The sequence below is a fragment of the Perca flavescens genome, chromosome 9 (assembly GCF_004354835.1).
Source record: "Perca flavescens isolate YP-PL-M2 chromosome 9, PFLA_1.0, whole genome shotgun sequence".
NCBI lineage: Eukaryota > Metazoa > Chordata > Actinopteri > Perciformes > Percidae > Perca > Perca flavescens.
Genome location: NC_041339.1, coordinates 3,819,585 through 3,836,409, shown reverse-complemented (window position 1 = coordinate 3,836,409; position 16,825 = coordinate 3,819,585). Strand labels below are relative to the sequence as shown.

At 40.3% G+C, this 16,825-nt stretch overlaps 2 protein-coding genes across 2 annotated transcripts; both read right to left on the bottom strand.

The window, feature by feature from the left end:
* Positions 1–243: 243 nt before the first annotated feature.
* On the bottom strand, positions 244–13,742 carry pak2b (p21 protein (Cdc42/Rac)-activated kinase 2b). Its single transcript, XM_028587471.1, has 15 exons — positions 13,092–13,742; positions 11,343–11,701; positions 10,591–10,697; positions 10,301–10,451; positions 9,554–9,585; positions 9,344–9,457; positions 8,249–8,381; positions 8,035–8,098; positions 6,715–6,763; positions 5,919–6,031; positions 5,137–5,254; positions 4,908–5,007; positions 4,620–4,816; positions 1,475–1,612; positions 244–1,342 (listed from the first exon to the last, which is right to left on the bottom strand). The coding sequence occupies exons 2-15, from the start codon at positions 11,530–11,532 to the stop codon at positions 1,256–1,258; spliced, it is 1,593 nt and encodes a 530-aa protein (XP_028443272.1). The 5' UTR covers positions 11,533–11,701; positions 13,092–13,742; the 3' UTR covers positions 244–1,255.
* A 411-nt stretch (positions 13,743–14,153) lies between these two features.
* On the bottom strand, positions 14,154–16,731 carry pigx (phosphatidylinositol glycan anchor biosynthesis, class X). The gene is made up of 6 exons (XM_028587472.1): positions 16,575–16,731; positions 16,197–16,287; positions 15,951–16,086; positions 15,589–15,802; positions 15,066–15,166; positions 14,154–14,948 (listed from the first exon to the last, which is right to left on the bottom strand). The coding sequence occupies exons 1-6, from the start codon at positions 16,639–16,641 to the stop codon at positions 14,811–14,813; spliced, it is 747 nt and encodes a 248-aa protein (XP_028443273.1). The 5' UTR covers positions 16,642–16,731; the 3' UTR covers positions 14,154–14,810.
* Between the last annotated feature and the right edge of the window lie 94 nt (positions 16,732–16,825).

Here is a 16,825-nt window from a genome sequence, read left to right as displayed (position 1 = left end):
CGAGCTTTGCCACCTACATCCTAATTTTGTATCTGCACTGCCTGTAGATAATCCAGTTTTAAAGCCATAAAGCCAACATTGGTAATAAAAGAAAGTCTTCATTGGTTCCACCTAAAACATTCAGGATAGATAGGAATTGTTATGCTATATTGCACTACACATTAGTCTAGTCTCACTGGTTTCCTTATGGTTTAATAATAAAAATAAAAAAAAAATGATATTACAATCACTTTCACTCTCAAATCACAAAAGCACAAACAGTTGCATTTATTTGAGTGCGCAGACAAGGCTGTTAGTCGTCCAGAAGAAGAAAAATAAACAGAACAAATCGTCTTTACAAGGCTTCGACAGCTAACCCCTATGATATGGTCAAACTAAACATTAACTACACAATATACACATGGAAAAAGCACATTTGTTTAGTCCAGAAGAACACAAAGGACAGAGTTCAACATACAATACTAATTTTTTTTTTTAATAACAATAAAGGAAGAAAGTATAAACCCTGTCAATCTAACATTTTAATTTGCCTGTAAGGTGCACCTCTGGTATCAGGAGACTAGTGATACAGGGGAAGACTGGTACAGTAGGTCTGTCAGGTGTGGCGATCGTAGAACGACACAATCACAGCACGTGTTCACGATGAACAACGTACTGAAATGTTTCCTATAAAAATAAGAGAAAATGTCCATAAAACACGAGTCAATGTGGAAATAGCAAGAGTGTTCATTGAATGAGACCAACTACATAACAAGAAGGGGGACACATATGAAATTCAAGTATCAAAATCACTAAGACACGGACATGCTGAAAAGGTCAATTACAAAAGGTAGTAAAATCATGGGAAGAGAAACACTGACACAATCAACAATACATTAGGCAACAATCTGCATTTCTTTAAGGCAGTTGATTAAAAAAAACTAAATAGAACTAGGCATCTTTTTCATTCCAAGTTAAATACAAGCCTAGCCCTAACTTATCACCAGGAGAGTTGTTGTACAAAAGAACTACGACCCGACTCTGAAGCTAAGCACTTTAGTTTGACTTGTCTTCTGACGTGAGAATAGAGTTCACATGGAGCGGTGGAGTTGTGCTCTATATTTTTGGTCTTCTTCACAGTGAGGTTTGTCAGGGCTTATAAGGCTGGTGCATCAGGAGTGGAAAGTCACTCTCAGCCTATTGTCTGGCACGAAATCTAAATGGTTGGCACATATCTGTGCACAGCATGGGAAGGCAGGGTAGCTTGTTTCATCAGCTAACGGTTGCCCTTCATGGCTTCCTTGGCTGCCAGGATGAGAGGTGTGAGACTGGAGAGGGGCTTCGCCAGCTTCAGGAACGGATGCTGCACGCCACGGCAAAGATCATAAAAGAGAAGGCGAGGGAAAAGGGAACAACCATTGAATCAAGTGCACGTTTAATCAAAACACAAGATGAGTTCAATGAACATAATCTCACAACAGCAAGAGTTTTTAACCTGCAGCAGCTCTTTGCCTCCGCCTCTTTTCTCTACGTCCATTTCCAAGCAACGGTTGAGGAAGTCTCTGAAGACCGGAGACAGCTTCTCTGGGTTCTGAAGCTCGGGTGTGCCGTTTGTGGCAATCAAGTATAATGCCTGCCAAAGGGTAAGAGACGAAAGAAAAAAGAAACAACTGTGAAATCTAGTTTCAAGAAATAAATCACGTGCAGCAAGTGAATCAAGTCAAATTGGTAAAGCGAGGACATTTTAACAGTCTTGTCTGTTTTTAATTAAATGTTACGAAAGTGTTGCACTCCGTTTTGTAAACCAGCATTCACACAGCAACCATAAAGTCCTATTCTTTTCCATAGGGCTTAATGACAGCTCAGTAAACTGACTTTACAAAGCCATACAATAAACTGTAGGGGATATGGGATAACTGGCTTACAAAAGTTAATAACCTGTTGACCCTGAAGGTTCTAATCCAGATTACATAGAAGTTTGTAACATGCAATGTGAACACACCAAGAGCAGTGTGTTCAGTTTGAAATGAGGTGGGATTATTAAAAAGGTACACTGTGTAGGAATTTCTCCCATCTAGCGGTGAAATTGTATTTTGCATTCAAACGAATAGTGCTCTCTAGCTCCTCGCTTTTTCAAATGCGTGTTGCAACTACGGTAGCTGTTATGTACCAAGAAGCTATGACAACACGTCTTCCAATTTTCCCTTTTTTGGTGACGAGGATTCCTTCTCCCGTGGCTCAGCATTAAGTATGATCCTCCATTATGAACTAAAGGGCAGCGACAAGCGCCTCTCACTGATCTCCTTCTCAGCTGGTTTCAGTCACGTGACGCTGGCTCTAAACGAAAACGCGTTGTGGATTAGCTAGACAGGTCGGCTAGTGCTCTATGTCCCTCTCAGCGATTATAGTTTTTCAAAAACGAGATGGAAGCCTCCTTGGACATGCCCGTCCAATGTAAACACAGATAAGAAATGATTTGCTTACGAGGATAAGTCAGATCATTGGCAGAGGTCATTTTACACCAATGAGGACATATTTATGAATGAAGACATTGATTTTAGCTAATAAAATACTTAAAACACTACACAGTGTACCTCTAATGTACATTGATGTGCAGACATGCTAGGGCTGACACCTTCTGGTCGGCTGGTCCATATGCGTTTGTCGGACCAAATTCTCATTGGTCGGACAATCGCTGGTGTTACTTTCACATGGCGTGTCCACCAAAGCGTTTTTTTTTACCCAGCTGAAAACGCACAGCTAGGAGTCTCTGCTGATCTGCAGAAGTCAAAATGTTGGCACAAGGTAGAGTACTTGCTCTGGCCCTTGCTCTAGATGAAGAGCACACTGAAGCACGATAATTCATTTCTCTATTGTTGTTGTTCAGCACTTGTGTAGGATGTGATGGTTGGTCTTTGAGGTATTTGTCCCGCCCCTCCTCCACTGGGATTGAATGGCTCAGTAAAAAGGGATCGTGACGAGCGCAACGTTTAACCCAAAGTTGAATTTTTTTTCAACTCTCTGTGAGCGAAAAAAAAACCCTTCACTCTCAGCGCAGAAGAGATGCCCAGTGCCACGTCACGCTGCTGGTATTTGTAGCAGTGTAAATACACAGCACTCTTGGAAAAAAACGCTTTGGTGGATGCATATACTGTACATAAATCACTTCTGGTATGTACTGTATATCATTAAAATATTTACACTCTCTGCTCTCCCACACACCCTTGCACTAGCTGTATCCCTGTTTACAGTTACAGTAAATTTGATCTGTAGATTAACAATGTATATTACTTATATTGCTTATATGCGTAAGCATACTTGGCCAATAAAGCAAATTCAATAGTTGTTGTACACAACTAGAATACAAAACACTATTCAACAGGGGTAGCAGACAAACTGGACAGACTGTCTGTTTGCATCTTGACAACTTCTGCTAACAACTAACAAGTCAACTTTTGAACGCCTGGCTTATTCCTTGAATGCTGCTGTTAGTTCATGTGTAGAGCAGGACAAACTCATGACACTTGTGAGGACTGCAGCTGTTCAGCAACTGTGCCAAAGTCTGACACAAACAAATCATTTATCCCATTAGTAACTAATTATTTAAAGTTTTTGATAGGGGTGCATGATATATTGACTTAATATCCTTATCGCGATATTACGTTGCGCAATATTATATCAAAAGTGTCACAATAAGTATGCAATATTTTGTGGAGCGCTGCGCCCCGTCCCTTGGCTGTGTGGCTTAGTTGTGTTTGATTTAGAGCCCGCTTGAAACGCTGTAATGACCATGTTTCATTGGCTAGTTACCGCGCCACTTGCACATGTTAGTGCACGTCAGCGCACGGGTCCACTACGTGACAAACCCTATGGAGCGTACCACGTGACGTGTGTGCATATTTCGACAGAGTGACAGTGTAAGTGAAGAAATAGATAGAGACAACAAAAAGGAACGAATCATGAGTGCACGATATTATCCCAAAAAAAGACCTGTTGCAGTTAATACGCCAGAGCTAGCCAAACAAGCCTTGCTAGCGAGTGTTTCTGCTAGTGGCACATAGTACGACAAGAACTCGAAGAGACATACCAAAATCACCAACGCTATAACGTATTATTCTGCCAAAGATATGATGCCCATCCACACAGTGGATAAAAAAAGGCTTCAAGGAGCTTCTGAATGAACTAGACAAACCACATCCCATCCCGCACCTATTTCTCACAGGTAGCTTTCCCGCAACTTTATAAAAGGCGGTACAGGCAGTTTGAAGTCGGATAGATGGAATATTTTTCATTCATGACCGACCTGTGGTCCAGCCGCACTACAGAGCCATACAGAGTCTCACTGTGCACTATATTGTTATTTGTTAACTTTTGTAATTTTACATACGTTTAAAAATTTCGAAATGAATATTGATAACGTAATATTCATAGTCAATATCACATTTTGTCAATATCGTGCAACCCTTGTTTTTGATATATGATATGCTTATTATGTACATTACACTGTGCCTTTGAAGTGAACCTCAATCTTTTAACAGGGTTGCTTATTGTACAGATGATTTGATTGGGATACTTTCATGTCAAAGTGTTGGAAATGAACACAAAAAAAGGCACAGTTGATTCAAAATGTTCTCACTCACTCGTAGTGGGTTCTCGTTCAGGTAGGGAGGCTCTCCTTCAACCATCTCAATGGCCATAATGCCCAGTGACCAAATGTCTACTTTAGGCCCATAGGCCTTTCTGGTCACCACCTCGGGAGCCATCCAGTAAGGCGTGCCTACCATGGTGCTGCGTTTGCTCTGCTCTGGAGTGATCTGGGCACAGAAGCCAAAATCGGCTGTCGAAGAGATGGAGAAGAGTAAATGCACAGTTACAGTGAAAGAACATACAAATGGGCGGCTCTGGATGACATCAGAACAAGGACTTACTCAGCTTGACAGAGCCATCCATCCCGAGTAACACATTGTCACTTTTGATGTCTCTGTGAATGACCTGGTTCGCATGCAGGAACTCCAATGCTTGTAAACACTGTAGGTATGGAAGAAAGGGAAAAGTTGTTGACAATTGAGTTTTTTGTTTGGCCAATAAGTTTTACATGAAGAGGGACTTGGATTTGATCTCTTTTACATAGCCATGGTTATAAGGAGTGCAGTGTACCTCTCGGCAGACAGCGGCTATCTGGGCCTCATCCATACAGGTCTCCGTTACCACATCTGTCAGTGAGCCGCCAGCCAGGTACTCCATCACCACATACAGCTCCTCGGCCATCAGGAAACTGACACGCACACACAAACACACGGACGTCACACACTGGTGTCCAACCGCAAACTTTTTGGATTTGTTCAAATTATGACTGGATGTTCTACTCGGGCTGCAGGTTTACTTTTAGTCTTACACCGGGAACAAACTGCAGGCCTAAGTGTCGCGTAGCGTAGATACGCCCGATTGTGCACCTGGCCTTTCACACCAGACATATATTTCTACGCGCCGGTCACAAAGCAATCCTTCGGCTCTCTCTGTCTCTCTCTCTCCAAGAGAAAGAGACAGGATGAGTGTGTGTGTGTGTCACTTTGTCTGTCCGTCCGTCGGTCTCTCTCTCTCCGTGTGCCTGATCGCATGTCTCGCTGTGAGAAGTCAAGACCGCCGAAATCACCATGAACCTGGGCGTTTTATTTTGAAATGTGCTTTATTTTTGTAAAGAATCCGGCTGCACTGTGGTCTTCCTGTATGCGATTACCTGCCTGGTTTGACACATACGCTTGCGTATCGCGTAAGAAATAGAGGAGACGACGAAACTATCACTGCAGCGCGCGGGGATACATGGACGTTACGTGCCCGGTGTGGCCGGACAGATTGGATAACATGGGCGCCCAAATAAGAATAGCTGCGCCACGCTGCTATCCGCGATGCTTACGCCTGCGGCGTGCTCCCGGTGTTACCTGTCTAAAAAGTTGACGATATTGGGGTTCTTCAACTCCTTCATCACTAGAATCTCATTGATGATCAGCTCCTTCTTTGGCTGCTTTTGTAGGTTGATCTGTTTGATGGCGACCTGTAAAAAGGAAGAGCGAGAGACCAGATATTTGGAATTACTGTTACTGAAGGGACCACGTTAGTATCAAGTTTAAATATCCAATTTCATTTTCCAAACTCTCCTTTGGTCTTTATTATGACAGCATAGGTATACAGTATGTATTGTGCATGTTCAACTGCTTTCTCTAATTGTCTGTTCTCTCTCACAGTAAAGCATTAAAGGAAGACTATGCAACTTTTGAAAGAAGAAATAACAGTCTTCCTCTTACAAAGGAAGACGTTTAATTCATAATAAATAAAAACACACCCTTGCTCAATTCAACAAACTCAGAAGTTTTGTTAATACAACCATATTGGTCTGGCAAGGTAGCATATGAAATAGACATTGCGGTGTAACTAACAGTACCGGGTCACTTTGCTAACTTGATTACTCTTTACTTGTGTTGCTGTTACAGTATGTAGTACTTACCATTAGCTTATAATTATCACTTGCTGCCACAGTGGCAGCTGTTTAGCAAAAGTTACATAGTCTCACTTTAAAGCTGTATTTCTTGTAGAAAAAGTGCTATATCAATAAAGCTTATTGCTACAAACTATTAGCATATATATGTGTTAACTTATGTTTATGTATTACTGCTGTGCCCCTGGTTAGTCTTTTTATATTCTCCACATGTCCTCATAATGCATTTCGTCACTCTTTACCTCCTGTCCTGTGGCAACATCAATGGCTGTGAATACAGTTCCTGATGCCCTGTGAGACAAATGAGATCAGCAATTTACTTCAATTCAGATTTAAACAAATAGTCCACTCAAATTAGTCTACACATACTGTATATATTAAACAGTTGTATTTATGCTTTCGTGTTTTCACATAAAATCCCTGATGTTAAACAGAACATATGCCCCAGAGCCATGATTCATCTATCATCGTTGTGGCATGACACTTTGTTTGGAATATTACTGACTGAGAAAGTTAGGATCTCAATGGAAGTATCTGGCTTCATAAACCTGACACTGATGAAGCTAAAAAAAAAAAAAAAGCCACAATCTCACAAAGCTCCGTTAACTCTAAAAACTTTAACTTAGCCTACTTTGGATGTATCGTGAGCTAAACCGGGTATCACTGTCACTGTGTGACGAGCCAAAGCATTACAAGATTCTTGTAGCAACCAACGTAATAACTTTGATTAATATAACGCATTTCATGAAACCCAAGGGCGCTTTACACAAGAACAGGGGGACAAGGGAAAAGAAAAATAGTAGGCCAACACAAACACGTACTAAAAGGAATAAAACGTCAGCGCTAAATGAAAGTGGGACGTAATTTAATGTTGGCTACTGACGTAAAACCACATCGCACATTATTCTATGAATGAAATTACATACTTGAGGGCCAATTTGGGGACATTTTTGAATTATTTACAATCCCGTAATTGTCTCCCTCTATTGAAAGCCCAACCGAGATTGACTTGGTTTCGCCCATTGTCTTTCACTTTCCCTTTTAGCTTTTAGTTGTCCTTTGTTTAATTTCCTTCTTTTCTGTGATGGCCCTGCCCCAGTTTCAGCCATAACTACAACATATAACTTCTAAAATAAAATTAAAAATACAATTACAAGTTTTTTTCCCAATGAAACTATGACTCAGACAATGTATATTTCCTGCTATCAAGACAGGAATATTAGGATTCAATAATCACAAGTAAAATATTTAGTCCTGGTACTAACTGGCATCTATCCATTTGCTCTACTTCGGTAAAGAGTATACCTAATGACAAATTGACTGCAGCTTAACAACAGTCAAAATCGATATCATCCAAGCGTGTGTACATAGTGGGTAGAAGTTTAAAAAACAAAACAAAGTAATGTTGATACAGAATAATGACCAGTTTTGTTGAGAAAGAAGGTCATATTATTATTATTATTATTATTATTATTATTATTATAAAATCAATATTATATAGTACATATTAAAACTTAAATCCTATCACACGTTCTGAATCCAACTGTTGGATCTGCACTCACCCCTGACCAATTTTTTCATATCTGGTGTACTTCTTCTTAGGATCTCCAATGCTGACTATCGTTCCTGTAAGACAGATAACAATCACATTATGTAAAAGGAAACAATATAGCAATATATAATGAATACAAAGCAAATAAATGTAACATGTAGGATTGAAACGGCTGTATTGTTGTGTAACAGATTTGGAAGATTAATGATTTATTAATCATTTACTCAGTTTGTCCATGATCTCCTCATCCGACATCTTGCCCTTCTTTTTCTGTCTGTCTGCAGCCTTGGACGCACTTTCTCCGTCTGGACACATGCTCGGAGCAGGGATGGGGTCAATAACAGAGCGAGTATACACCTGTACAATAAAACCATAACCAAAGACAAACATTCAATAAATACCTTTCAAGTCAGTCTTTCCTCTATGTTGATTTTGTAGTGGCGGCCCGCCATGGCAAAATTTCTGCCGCCACGGTATCAGAAATAAGGCAGACGCAAAATGTAGTCGCGGTTGACTTTTAAATTATCCTGCCGAGGGCGCCTGGATAGCTCAGTTGGTAGAGTGGGCGCCCATATATAGAGGTTTACTCCTCAACGCAGTGGGCCCGGGTTCGACTCCGACCTGCGGCCCTTTGCTGCATGTCATCCCCCCTCTCTTCTTCAGCTTTCCTCAATAAAGGCCAAAAAAATGCCCAAAAAAAATAATCTTAAATTATCCTGCTGACATACTGCAGCCCCCATTGGCTGACGCTCACATTGTAATTTAACAACAAGTAGAACTATTGAGAGGTTATTGGGTCTGTCCAGTTTAACTCCACATTCTGTTGTGTTGATGTAGTTTATTGTTAAAACGTTTGCTTTCTTCCGAGTCAACTATTAAACGACCAGCTCCACCAAAAACGTCCCCGCGGTGGGTCCGTTCTAATTGGACAACGTTCAACTTGGACAACGTTCAACTTGTCAGTTCTGTCAGCTCATCGTCCTGATATCAAACATCTGGAAACATTAAAACGGCAAGTGAGTCAGCGTAATATAATATGGTTTCCCTATGAAGAATTTCTTGTAAAATTCATTTTGTAGACCTGTTGTAGATGTTAAGTTTGCCCTATAGTTCCTCAAAAAGGTGAATAAATATATTTGTTTGTGTTGTTGTTCGGACAGACCTGCTCCCACTGCTAAAAAAAAAGTCCTAAAAAGGAAACACTGCAAGCTCACAAAGAATGCCCCAGAAAGTGAAATATGATGTAATGATGATTTTTGTTTTTGTTGATGTCAAGAAAATCACTGTGCTGTCAAGCCTACGAAACACAGGTGACTTACACTCTTTGTGTGTTCTGGTCTCGGTGCCACAACAGGAGGAGGAGTTTCATCGTCGTCGTCATCGTCAATGTCTTTGATATTCGGAGAAGAGGGTTCAGTGCCTTTTTTGACAGGCTGATCGAGAGTGAAGGAAAACGGTTGTTAGCCTTTGTCAAACCAAACATAGTGCAAATAAAACTGCACGTGTGTTTTAAGTCTTGAAGTACTTACAGACTGAGGCCCCGGAGTGAATGCGTCTTTTTCTGTAAAAAAAAAAAAAAAAAAAAAAAACAGAGGCAGAGTTAGAAAAAAGATGTTTTATGAGTACTTCTTTCAAGGCTAACACATTGTACTGTTTTACTCAGTACCGGCCTGGTCACTCATTGTTTTAAGTGAGATAATATTGAGCAAATTCCTCTTCATGAGAATGCAATACAAATCTTATCGATTTGAAGACAAAAGGGTAAAGTGTAATTTTAGGCAATAATTAACGTGTACCTACATACATGGTGGAGTCATAATGCCCTGCAGGTAACTAAATACACGTAATGTGTAGGGTTGGGCATCAAGAACCGATTCCCACTTGGAATCGGTTCAAAAATCATTTGGAGGATTTGGTTTCAAATCTGATCATGGGTTCCAAATTTAACATGTGCTTGAGTTTTGGTTTCTGTAGCAGCCAGGCACTTGTTGTGTTGCAGCCATGGAGCATAGTAAGCGGCACTGTAGTGTGGCTTTATTTTACGTTGAAAAAGCCCAGTAAAACTGCAACCCACCACTGAATCAAAATAAAATGTTCCTCTTATTTGTGAAATAAGCATGTACCCCGCATTTCCCCCCGTTTCAACTCAACCCCTCAAAGAATCGGAATCGAGAACCAATAAGAACCGGAATCGAAAGGAAGAATCGCAATTGGAATCAGAATTGTTAAAATCCAAACAATACCCAACCCTAGTAGAATTTAAATTGGAGCCTCACCAGAAGATGAGAAGCTGAGGTACTTCTGACGACCGTTGCCGGTAGAGTCGTAGAACTTAAGAACGTCGAGCACGGCCTGTGGGTTTTTCTTCTGCTCCGACTTGGTGATGTTTGAGGTCTGGAGTAGTCGAGCCCACTGCTCTGGCATACCCTGCGTATGACAAAAGATGACGTGGTGTCAAAATAACGCAGACGTATGAAGTGATGTTAATGTGTGTGTGTTTTTGGTAAAAAATCAAGTGTCAAAAAGCATGTGTATGTGCGAGAACAACCAAACACTGAAAACTCACAGTGAACTCCCCCGTAACAGCATCAAACCCAACATGTATGGTGTGTTCAAAATCTGAAGGTGGTGAGATCTCTGGTCGCTCTTTGTCTCGATCTTTCTTTCTACCACCTGAAAGTAACCAAAACCTCATTCAAAAAATCACACATGACCACATTTAGACTAGAGATGTTCCGATACCGATACCAGTATCGGTATCGGCTCCGATACTGCCTAAAACGCTGGTATCGGTATCGGGAAGTACTGGAGGTTATGTACCAATCCAATACCACATAATAAAGCCCTAAAGAAAATCTACATTATAGTAGTTTATTTATGTTCTTTTTCCGTTATAACGGACTGTCAAACTGGAGAATAAAAGAAAGTTCTGGGGCATTCATTGCTTGTGTTTGTTCATGTTTCACAAAGAGTTTAACCTGAGCCAGACCGACAACAAAGATAGAAATCATATCACATCCATACAGGGATAGTAGTATACAGCTGTTATATCATATCACATCCATACAGGGATAGTAGTATACAGCTGTTATATCATATCACATCCATACAGGGATAGTAGTACACAGCTGTTAAAACATAATGAAATATATGACACTCTGGTATCGGATCGGTACTCGGTATCGGCCGATACGCAAGTTCAGGTATCGGAATCGGTATCGGGAAGCAAAAAAGTGGTATCGGGCCATCTCTAATTTAGACCGATTGCAAAACACAAAAATACATTTTAACAGTAAATGTATTTCGGGCCAAACCCACCTTTTTCAGCCCCGGAGAAGATTGAGATGATCTTGTGGCGAGGTTTTCTCTCCTCAGGCACAGAAGGCAGGGGTTTAGAGCTGTGGTTGGCTAAGAGGGAGTCTTTGCCAGAGCTGGTGCTGAAGATGGTGCTGCTCACCCTGACCGGAGGGGCAGGGGGTTTATCCTCAGGGTCTCCGTTATCACACATCACTACAGGTCGTTGGGAGCCTCACAGGGCTAAGAAGGCAGGGGAACGCGGCGGGCGAGGATGGCAAACAGACGGGGAGCGCTCACATCAGCATGAGGCGCGGGTGTGCTCATGCGCTATAAAATGCCTGAAAATGACTGCGGAAGAGAAAGGAAGCACCAAGTGGTACCTGGCAGAAAACCAGACATTCATTAAACCATACACATGCTACAATAAGGTTACATATACAGCAGAATGTGGTGACCAATAATCAGGGAACCACTCTCTACTATAAAACAATTTAGTTTATTATAGGATCCCAAGGGCACAGCTACTCTTCCTGGGGTCCACATCGTCACATAGTGACATGTATTATTTAGGCTAAATAGTATAAGTGAAGCTGGTCTAGTATTTGGTAATTGGGAAAACCCCCCATCATCTTGGGCCACAATATTGTAAGGAGAACCCCTACACAAGCTCTTTCCATCTCTTTATCTCAGTATACAGACAATAATGTTTTAATATAAGGAATTGCCACTACTTAAAAGTACAAATAAACAGCTCATAAGGAGGGCGACTGCATTGAAGCATAAAAATGATTGTGTACAAACAAATCATTTGGCAATAACTAGCAGTGCTGGTGAAGAGCAGACAACCACCAGTACTTCTTGACACATTTTTAAAAGAGAGATCTTGCAGATGTCCTCATCATAATAAGGGCTTGTGTTGATCTGGGCATACATGAGGTTTAACTTGATATTGTTATTTGGCAAGTAAGTTATGGTGCATCTCAGGTGATGTTACGGAGTAATCCAAAAGTAATGTAACTAGTTACTTTCAGCAGTGAGTAATGTAGTAAAGTAAGGCATTACTTTTGTAAAGTAACTAGTAATGTGTAATCTATTACCTTTTTTTGAGCAAGGGTTAGGGTTACCCCCCTAACCTCAACACTGACTAGCTAACTCATAGTGAGGGGGAGTGCAAAGACTGTTAACTTCATGTTACATATAAAAATTTGAGACCACAGCTCAACTTATTCCCTCTGAACCCCTACTATTAATCTTTATAAGGTTGAAAATATTTTAAGTATTTATAAGTAGATGCTTTTTTGTGTCCAAATGCTACATGGGAATAATGCAAGTTGCTCTTCTCCCAGTGCACTTGATACAGACATGAAAAGCTGACACTTTATTGCTTATTGTTAAGATAAAAAAATGTCAACATATCGACGTTGAGCCCGTTATTTTCCCTTTAAACGGTATTTCTGTCAAACATGCCCTTCAAATCAGTAACAACAGGGGCGGCTAGCAAGCTAACGTTAGCACGAACTACTTGGCCAACAAGTGTGCTAGCTAAAGCTAACGTTAGCATGCCAAGCTACACCAATGCTTGCAAATCTACAAGATCAGCGTTAAGCTTTAAGCTAATGCTATCCATCTAGTCTGACAACCAAAGCTATGGCTTTCCCCCGACATATTAACATGGCTAAGAGGTGGTTTAGAGAACACCACAGAGGCTGCAAACTATACAGTAAAAAAAAATCTGCTTTATTTGCAGGCTAACAGAGCAGCAGAGCTCACCGGAGAGTCCACACCAGCTAAACTTGAGTAACGGTAGAACTTGACTTCCGATCCTCGACGGCTTGGTAAATGTTTGTAAATCCGTTAAAAGTACCTCCTCTGGTTACATGGGGGCCTTGGTGGCACGCAACGATTACAAATAAGTTAATAAAAATGTGGCTACAACTATTTACAAAGCAACTTTTCGGCCCTTGGATAATTCCGCTACGGCGAAGGGGAACCGGAACTACCGACCCAGCCCTAGCCTATTCAATAAATGTTTCTAATGAATGGTGTGTATGAACTTTGTCTGCTGGCTGTCTCCAAACGTTATACAGCCCGTGTGTAAAACTACCCAGAGCTCTAATAACACGTTTTGACCTTTGGGAATACTAAAAGCGAGAAACACCTTAAAAACAGCAGAAACTGGAAATTAGAAGTTTAATTTGATCGAATAGCATTTAAGGTAATGTAGTTCAACATTTATATGTGAAGAGGATACTGATTGATACACAATCATTTCCATCAGAAGATGGAGAGAAAATGTATAATGTATTTTGAGCAATACCTGCAAACTGGACTGGAATATATTTTAATCCAATCATGCTGGCCCATCAACACAGTGTGGTCTTTTTAAGTTTTTAAATCATGATACACACTTTTGTCTAAAATAAATCATAACAGCACTGTGACAAAAATGCCAGCTGACATTTGCCATACCCAAATAGACATAAGGTACGGTAAGGATATTATAACCCCTTAACACACAGTTTCCTTTATTTCCACTTAAGAGAGCTTTATGGTTTAACCCCATCTTATTCCATATTGTCTGACAGTACCATATGTATACATATTTTATATCTGTGTATGTTTACACTGAGTGAAAAGTCTCTGTGTTTTCATGTGTATTTGGAAATGAAAATCCACAAGACTTTAAAGTAAAGTTATGTGGGTTTCAACAATGTGTGGATGCACAACATAAATGTTTACTGACAGACTGAAGAGGATAAAGAAAGTAGTAAATGTAGCGGACCATGATTTGAGTTAACTAGAAAGAAGAAAAAAAATCCACAAAGATTAAAAAAAAATGTTTTTTACATTCTTTACACCAACCATTTACATCAATGTACATATTGTGCTGAATCTGCACACTCTGCAATGTTCAACAAGTGGAGTGAGCAGATTTTTATTATTGTAGAGTTTAAAATATTGTTTGCAGTTGGGGGAAAAAGTATGTCATAGGGACATGATTTGTGGCCATATACAAATGTTTTAAATTCAGTAAATAAAGAAGTGTCATCTTCACGTAGGCTTGGGCTATGCTCCTACTTCTGAGCTGAAATTATTACAGGTGCAAATCTTCTAGAGACGTTTACTTACAGTAACTGGGACATATTCCCAGAACCTGGTTAACTGAACTATCTGGATTATTATACAGAGTAAAAACCAGGAACCTCCTCCATTTAGAAACCTGGCCTGATGTAAAATAGTCCTGTTCTCTGTTTGTCAGCTCACAAGATAAGGTGTTTTATGCATATTTTCATTCAAAATGATTCATATACACCAGACCTTTTCTATCTGTGCCTATTAATGTCTGTGTGCGTTATCATTTATGGCCCTTTGATTGTTTACGTCGAAAAACTTGATCACAGAGATGCCAGAGTGAGAGTGAGTATCTGACAGAACTGTATAATTAGAGGATCATGAGTTGTTTAACACAAGATATGTTGACAATCACTGTTAATTGATACGATATTTCCACATGTGTTTGGAAAGTGCCACACAGCAGAGCAGTGTGACTAAAAGAGTCCCACCGCACACAAGCGTCACCAAAGACCCGTCGCCCACTGGAAACTGGACACCCATCGGGCCTCGCTCCTACAGGAGACAAGGGATTTTTTATTTTTATTATTAATAAAAGAAAAGGAGCAATAGACAATTATAAACATAAAAAGTTGGACGCTTTATATTTTAGATAGATTTATATAGAACCACCTGCTGATGCTGGAGTTTGACCCACAGACATGTGCTTGAATTGTCGGGAGTACAGGGGGCGTCCACGGCAGTATGAGGCTCTTTGTTGTCGAGCTGCGTACCTAGAAAGAAGAAGAAAAAGTTTAGATTAAGACAAACAATCACTTCATTTTCTGTATCTGTCAGATACCTTTTCCATCCAGTGTTTCTGACAACCAATAAGAAGGGCCTTTATTAATCAAGTTATTGTTGAACCATACAAATTTATGGTATATTCACTCAACTAAACATAATAATAAATAATATTAAAATATATTTGATATAGTTTCTGGGAAGCGAGACACATATGGCTACAGAATAAAAATGACCCACTTGGGCGCCCGGATGGCTCAGTTGGTAGAGCGGGCGCCCATATATAAAGGTTTACTCCTCGACGCAGTGGCCACGGGTTCGACTCCGACCTGCGGCCCTTTGCTGCATGTCATTCTCCCCTTTCATGTCCTCAGCTGTCCTGTCAATAAAGGCCCAAAAATGACCAACTTACATTTTTCAGTCCGCAGCAGCAGCTCTGGAGGTTCTATGTCGACAGATGTAAACGTCTCGCCAACAAAAGAAGGCTTGTGGTAGCGACCGTGTACGGGAATTGTTACTTTTAACAATCTGGGAGTTGGTCCATCAGGGCTGGGATACATATAGGTGACAAATCCCACAGTCTTGTGAGCAGGCACCTCTAGGTCAATGGCTGAATCTAGCAATATCTTACAGAAGACATAAATTGTTAAATTATACAAGAAATACATAGTGTACATAAATGTGGCTTGTAATAATTATTTCCACAAATGTGCTACGTTCCGGCTCAGTTACTTAACATAAATGAAAGCAGAGTATGACAAGTGTCAATCTTACCTGCCAATCGCTTTGATCGCTCAGAGATGCAAGTTGGTACGGATCAACAAAGACACCTCTGGGCCATCTATGGACCAGCAGAACTCTGACCCCACTGAGCACATCAGGGCCGAGCTCAACAGTGGTTACCACCTCCCTGAACACACATCAGAAATCACTTATCCACTGGCAAGGAGCCTTAAAGATGGTTAATGTTTGAAAATACACCTGAAATAATAATAATAATAATAATAATAATAATAATACCTGTGAAAACCCTTCTTGATGATCTCCACTGAAACTAGTGAGGATTTAAGCCATTGCTTTAGAAGACCACAGTGGTTCTCATTCTTCTCATCTACAAACACATGGAGGTTGTATTGGTCAAGACCATAAGCCAGGACATAGCAGACTTTAATTACTGTCATAATACATTTAAATGCATTATTTGTTAGTTCTGTTAAAGCATTAAAAAAAAGTTAAGGATGCCACAAAAGTGGGTTAATGGGGGCCAGATACAAAAGGTGAAATTATAAGTCAAATTTAGATATGTCAGGTTTTCGGACAGGGAAATTAAGTTTGAGTGACACACAAAAGTAATGTTTATCCGGGTTTAGCTACTGTAGGTCTAACAATATACCTTACCCTTTTCGATGAAATGGCAATGGCATGTCGATAAACAAGCCAAGGCATAAAAAAGTACAAAATACATCAAGTAATGGTGAATTACAACAAGCTTTTTACAGCCTTATGTATTCTATTTAGCCAACAACTGTAATACTCGACGCTCTCTTTCAAATTGTTTACGGAAAAGAATGTTGAAGGACCCTTTTGTAGTTCTAGGGAAGCTACGACAGTGCCTGACTAGCGAGACAAAATAAACAGGCATTTCGGGA

Excerpts from the sequence above, each read along its gene's own strand:
- pak2b (XM_028587471.1), bottom strand. The coding sequence starts at position 11,532 with ATGTGTGATAACGGAGACCCTGAGGATAAACCCCCTGCCCCTCCGGTC. Across the intron at positions 10,698-11,342 it reads CTTCTCCGGGGCTGAAAAAG|GTGGTAGAAAGAAAGATCGA; the intron begins GTGGGTTTGGCC and ends GGTTACTTTCAG. Across the intron at positions 4,817-4,907 it reads GGATGGCTCTGTCAAGCTGA|CCGATTTTGGCTTCTGTGCC; the intron begins GTAAGTCCTTGT and ends TCTCTTCGACAG.
- pigx (XM_028587472.1), bottom strand. The coding sequence starts at position 16,641 with ATGTATTTTGTACTTTTTTATGCCTTGGCTTGTTTATCGACATGCCAT. Across the intron at positions 16,087-16,196 it reads ATCAAGAAGGGTTTTCACAG|GGAGGTGGTAACCACTGTTG; the intron begins GTATTATTATTA and ends ATGTGTGTTCAG. Across the intron at positions 14,949-15,065 it reads TCAAACTCCAGCATCAGCAG|GAGCGAGGCCCGATGGGTGT; the intron begins GTGGTTCTATAT and ends TGTCTCCTGTAG.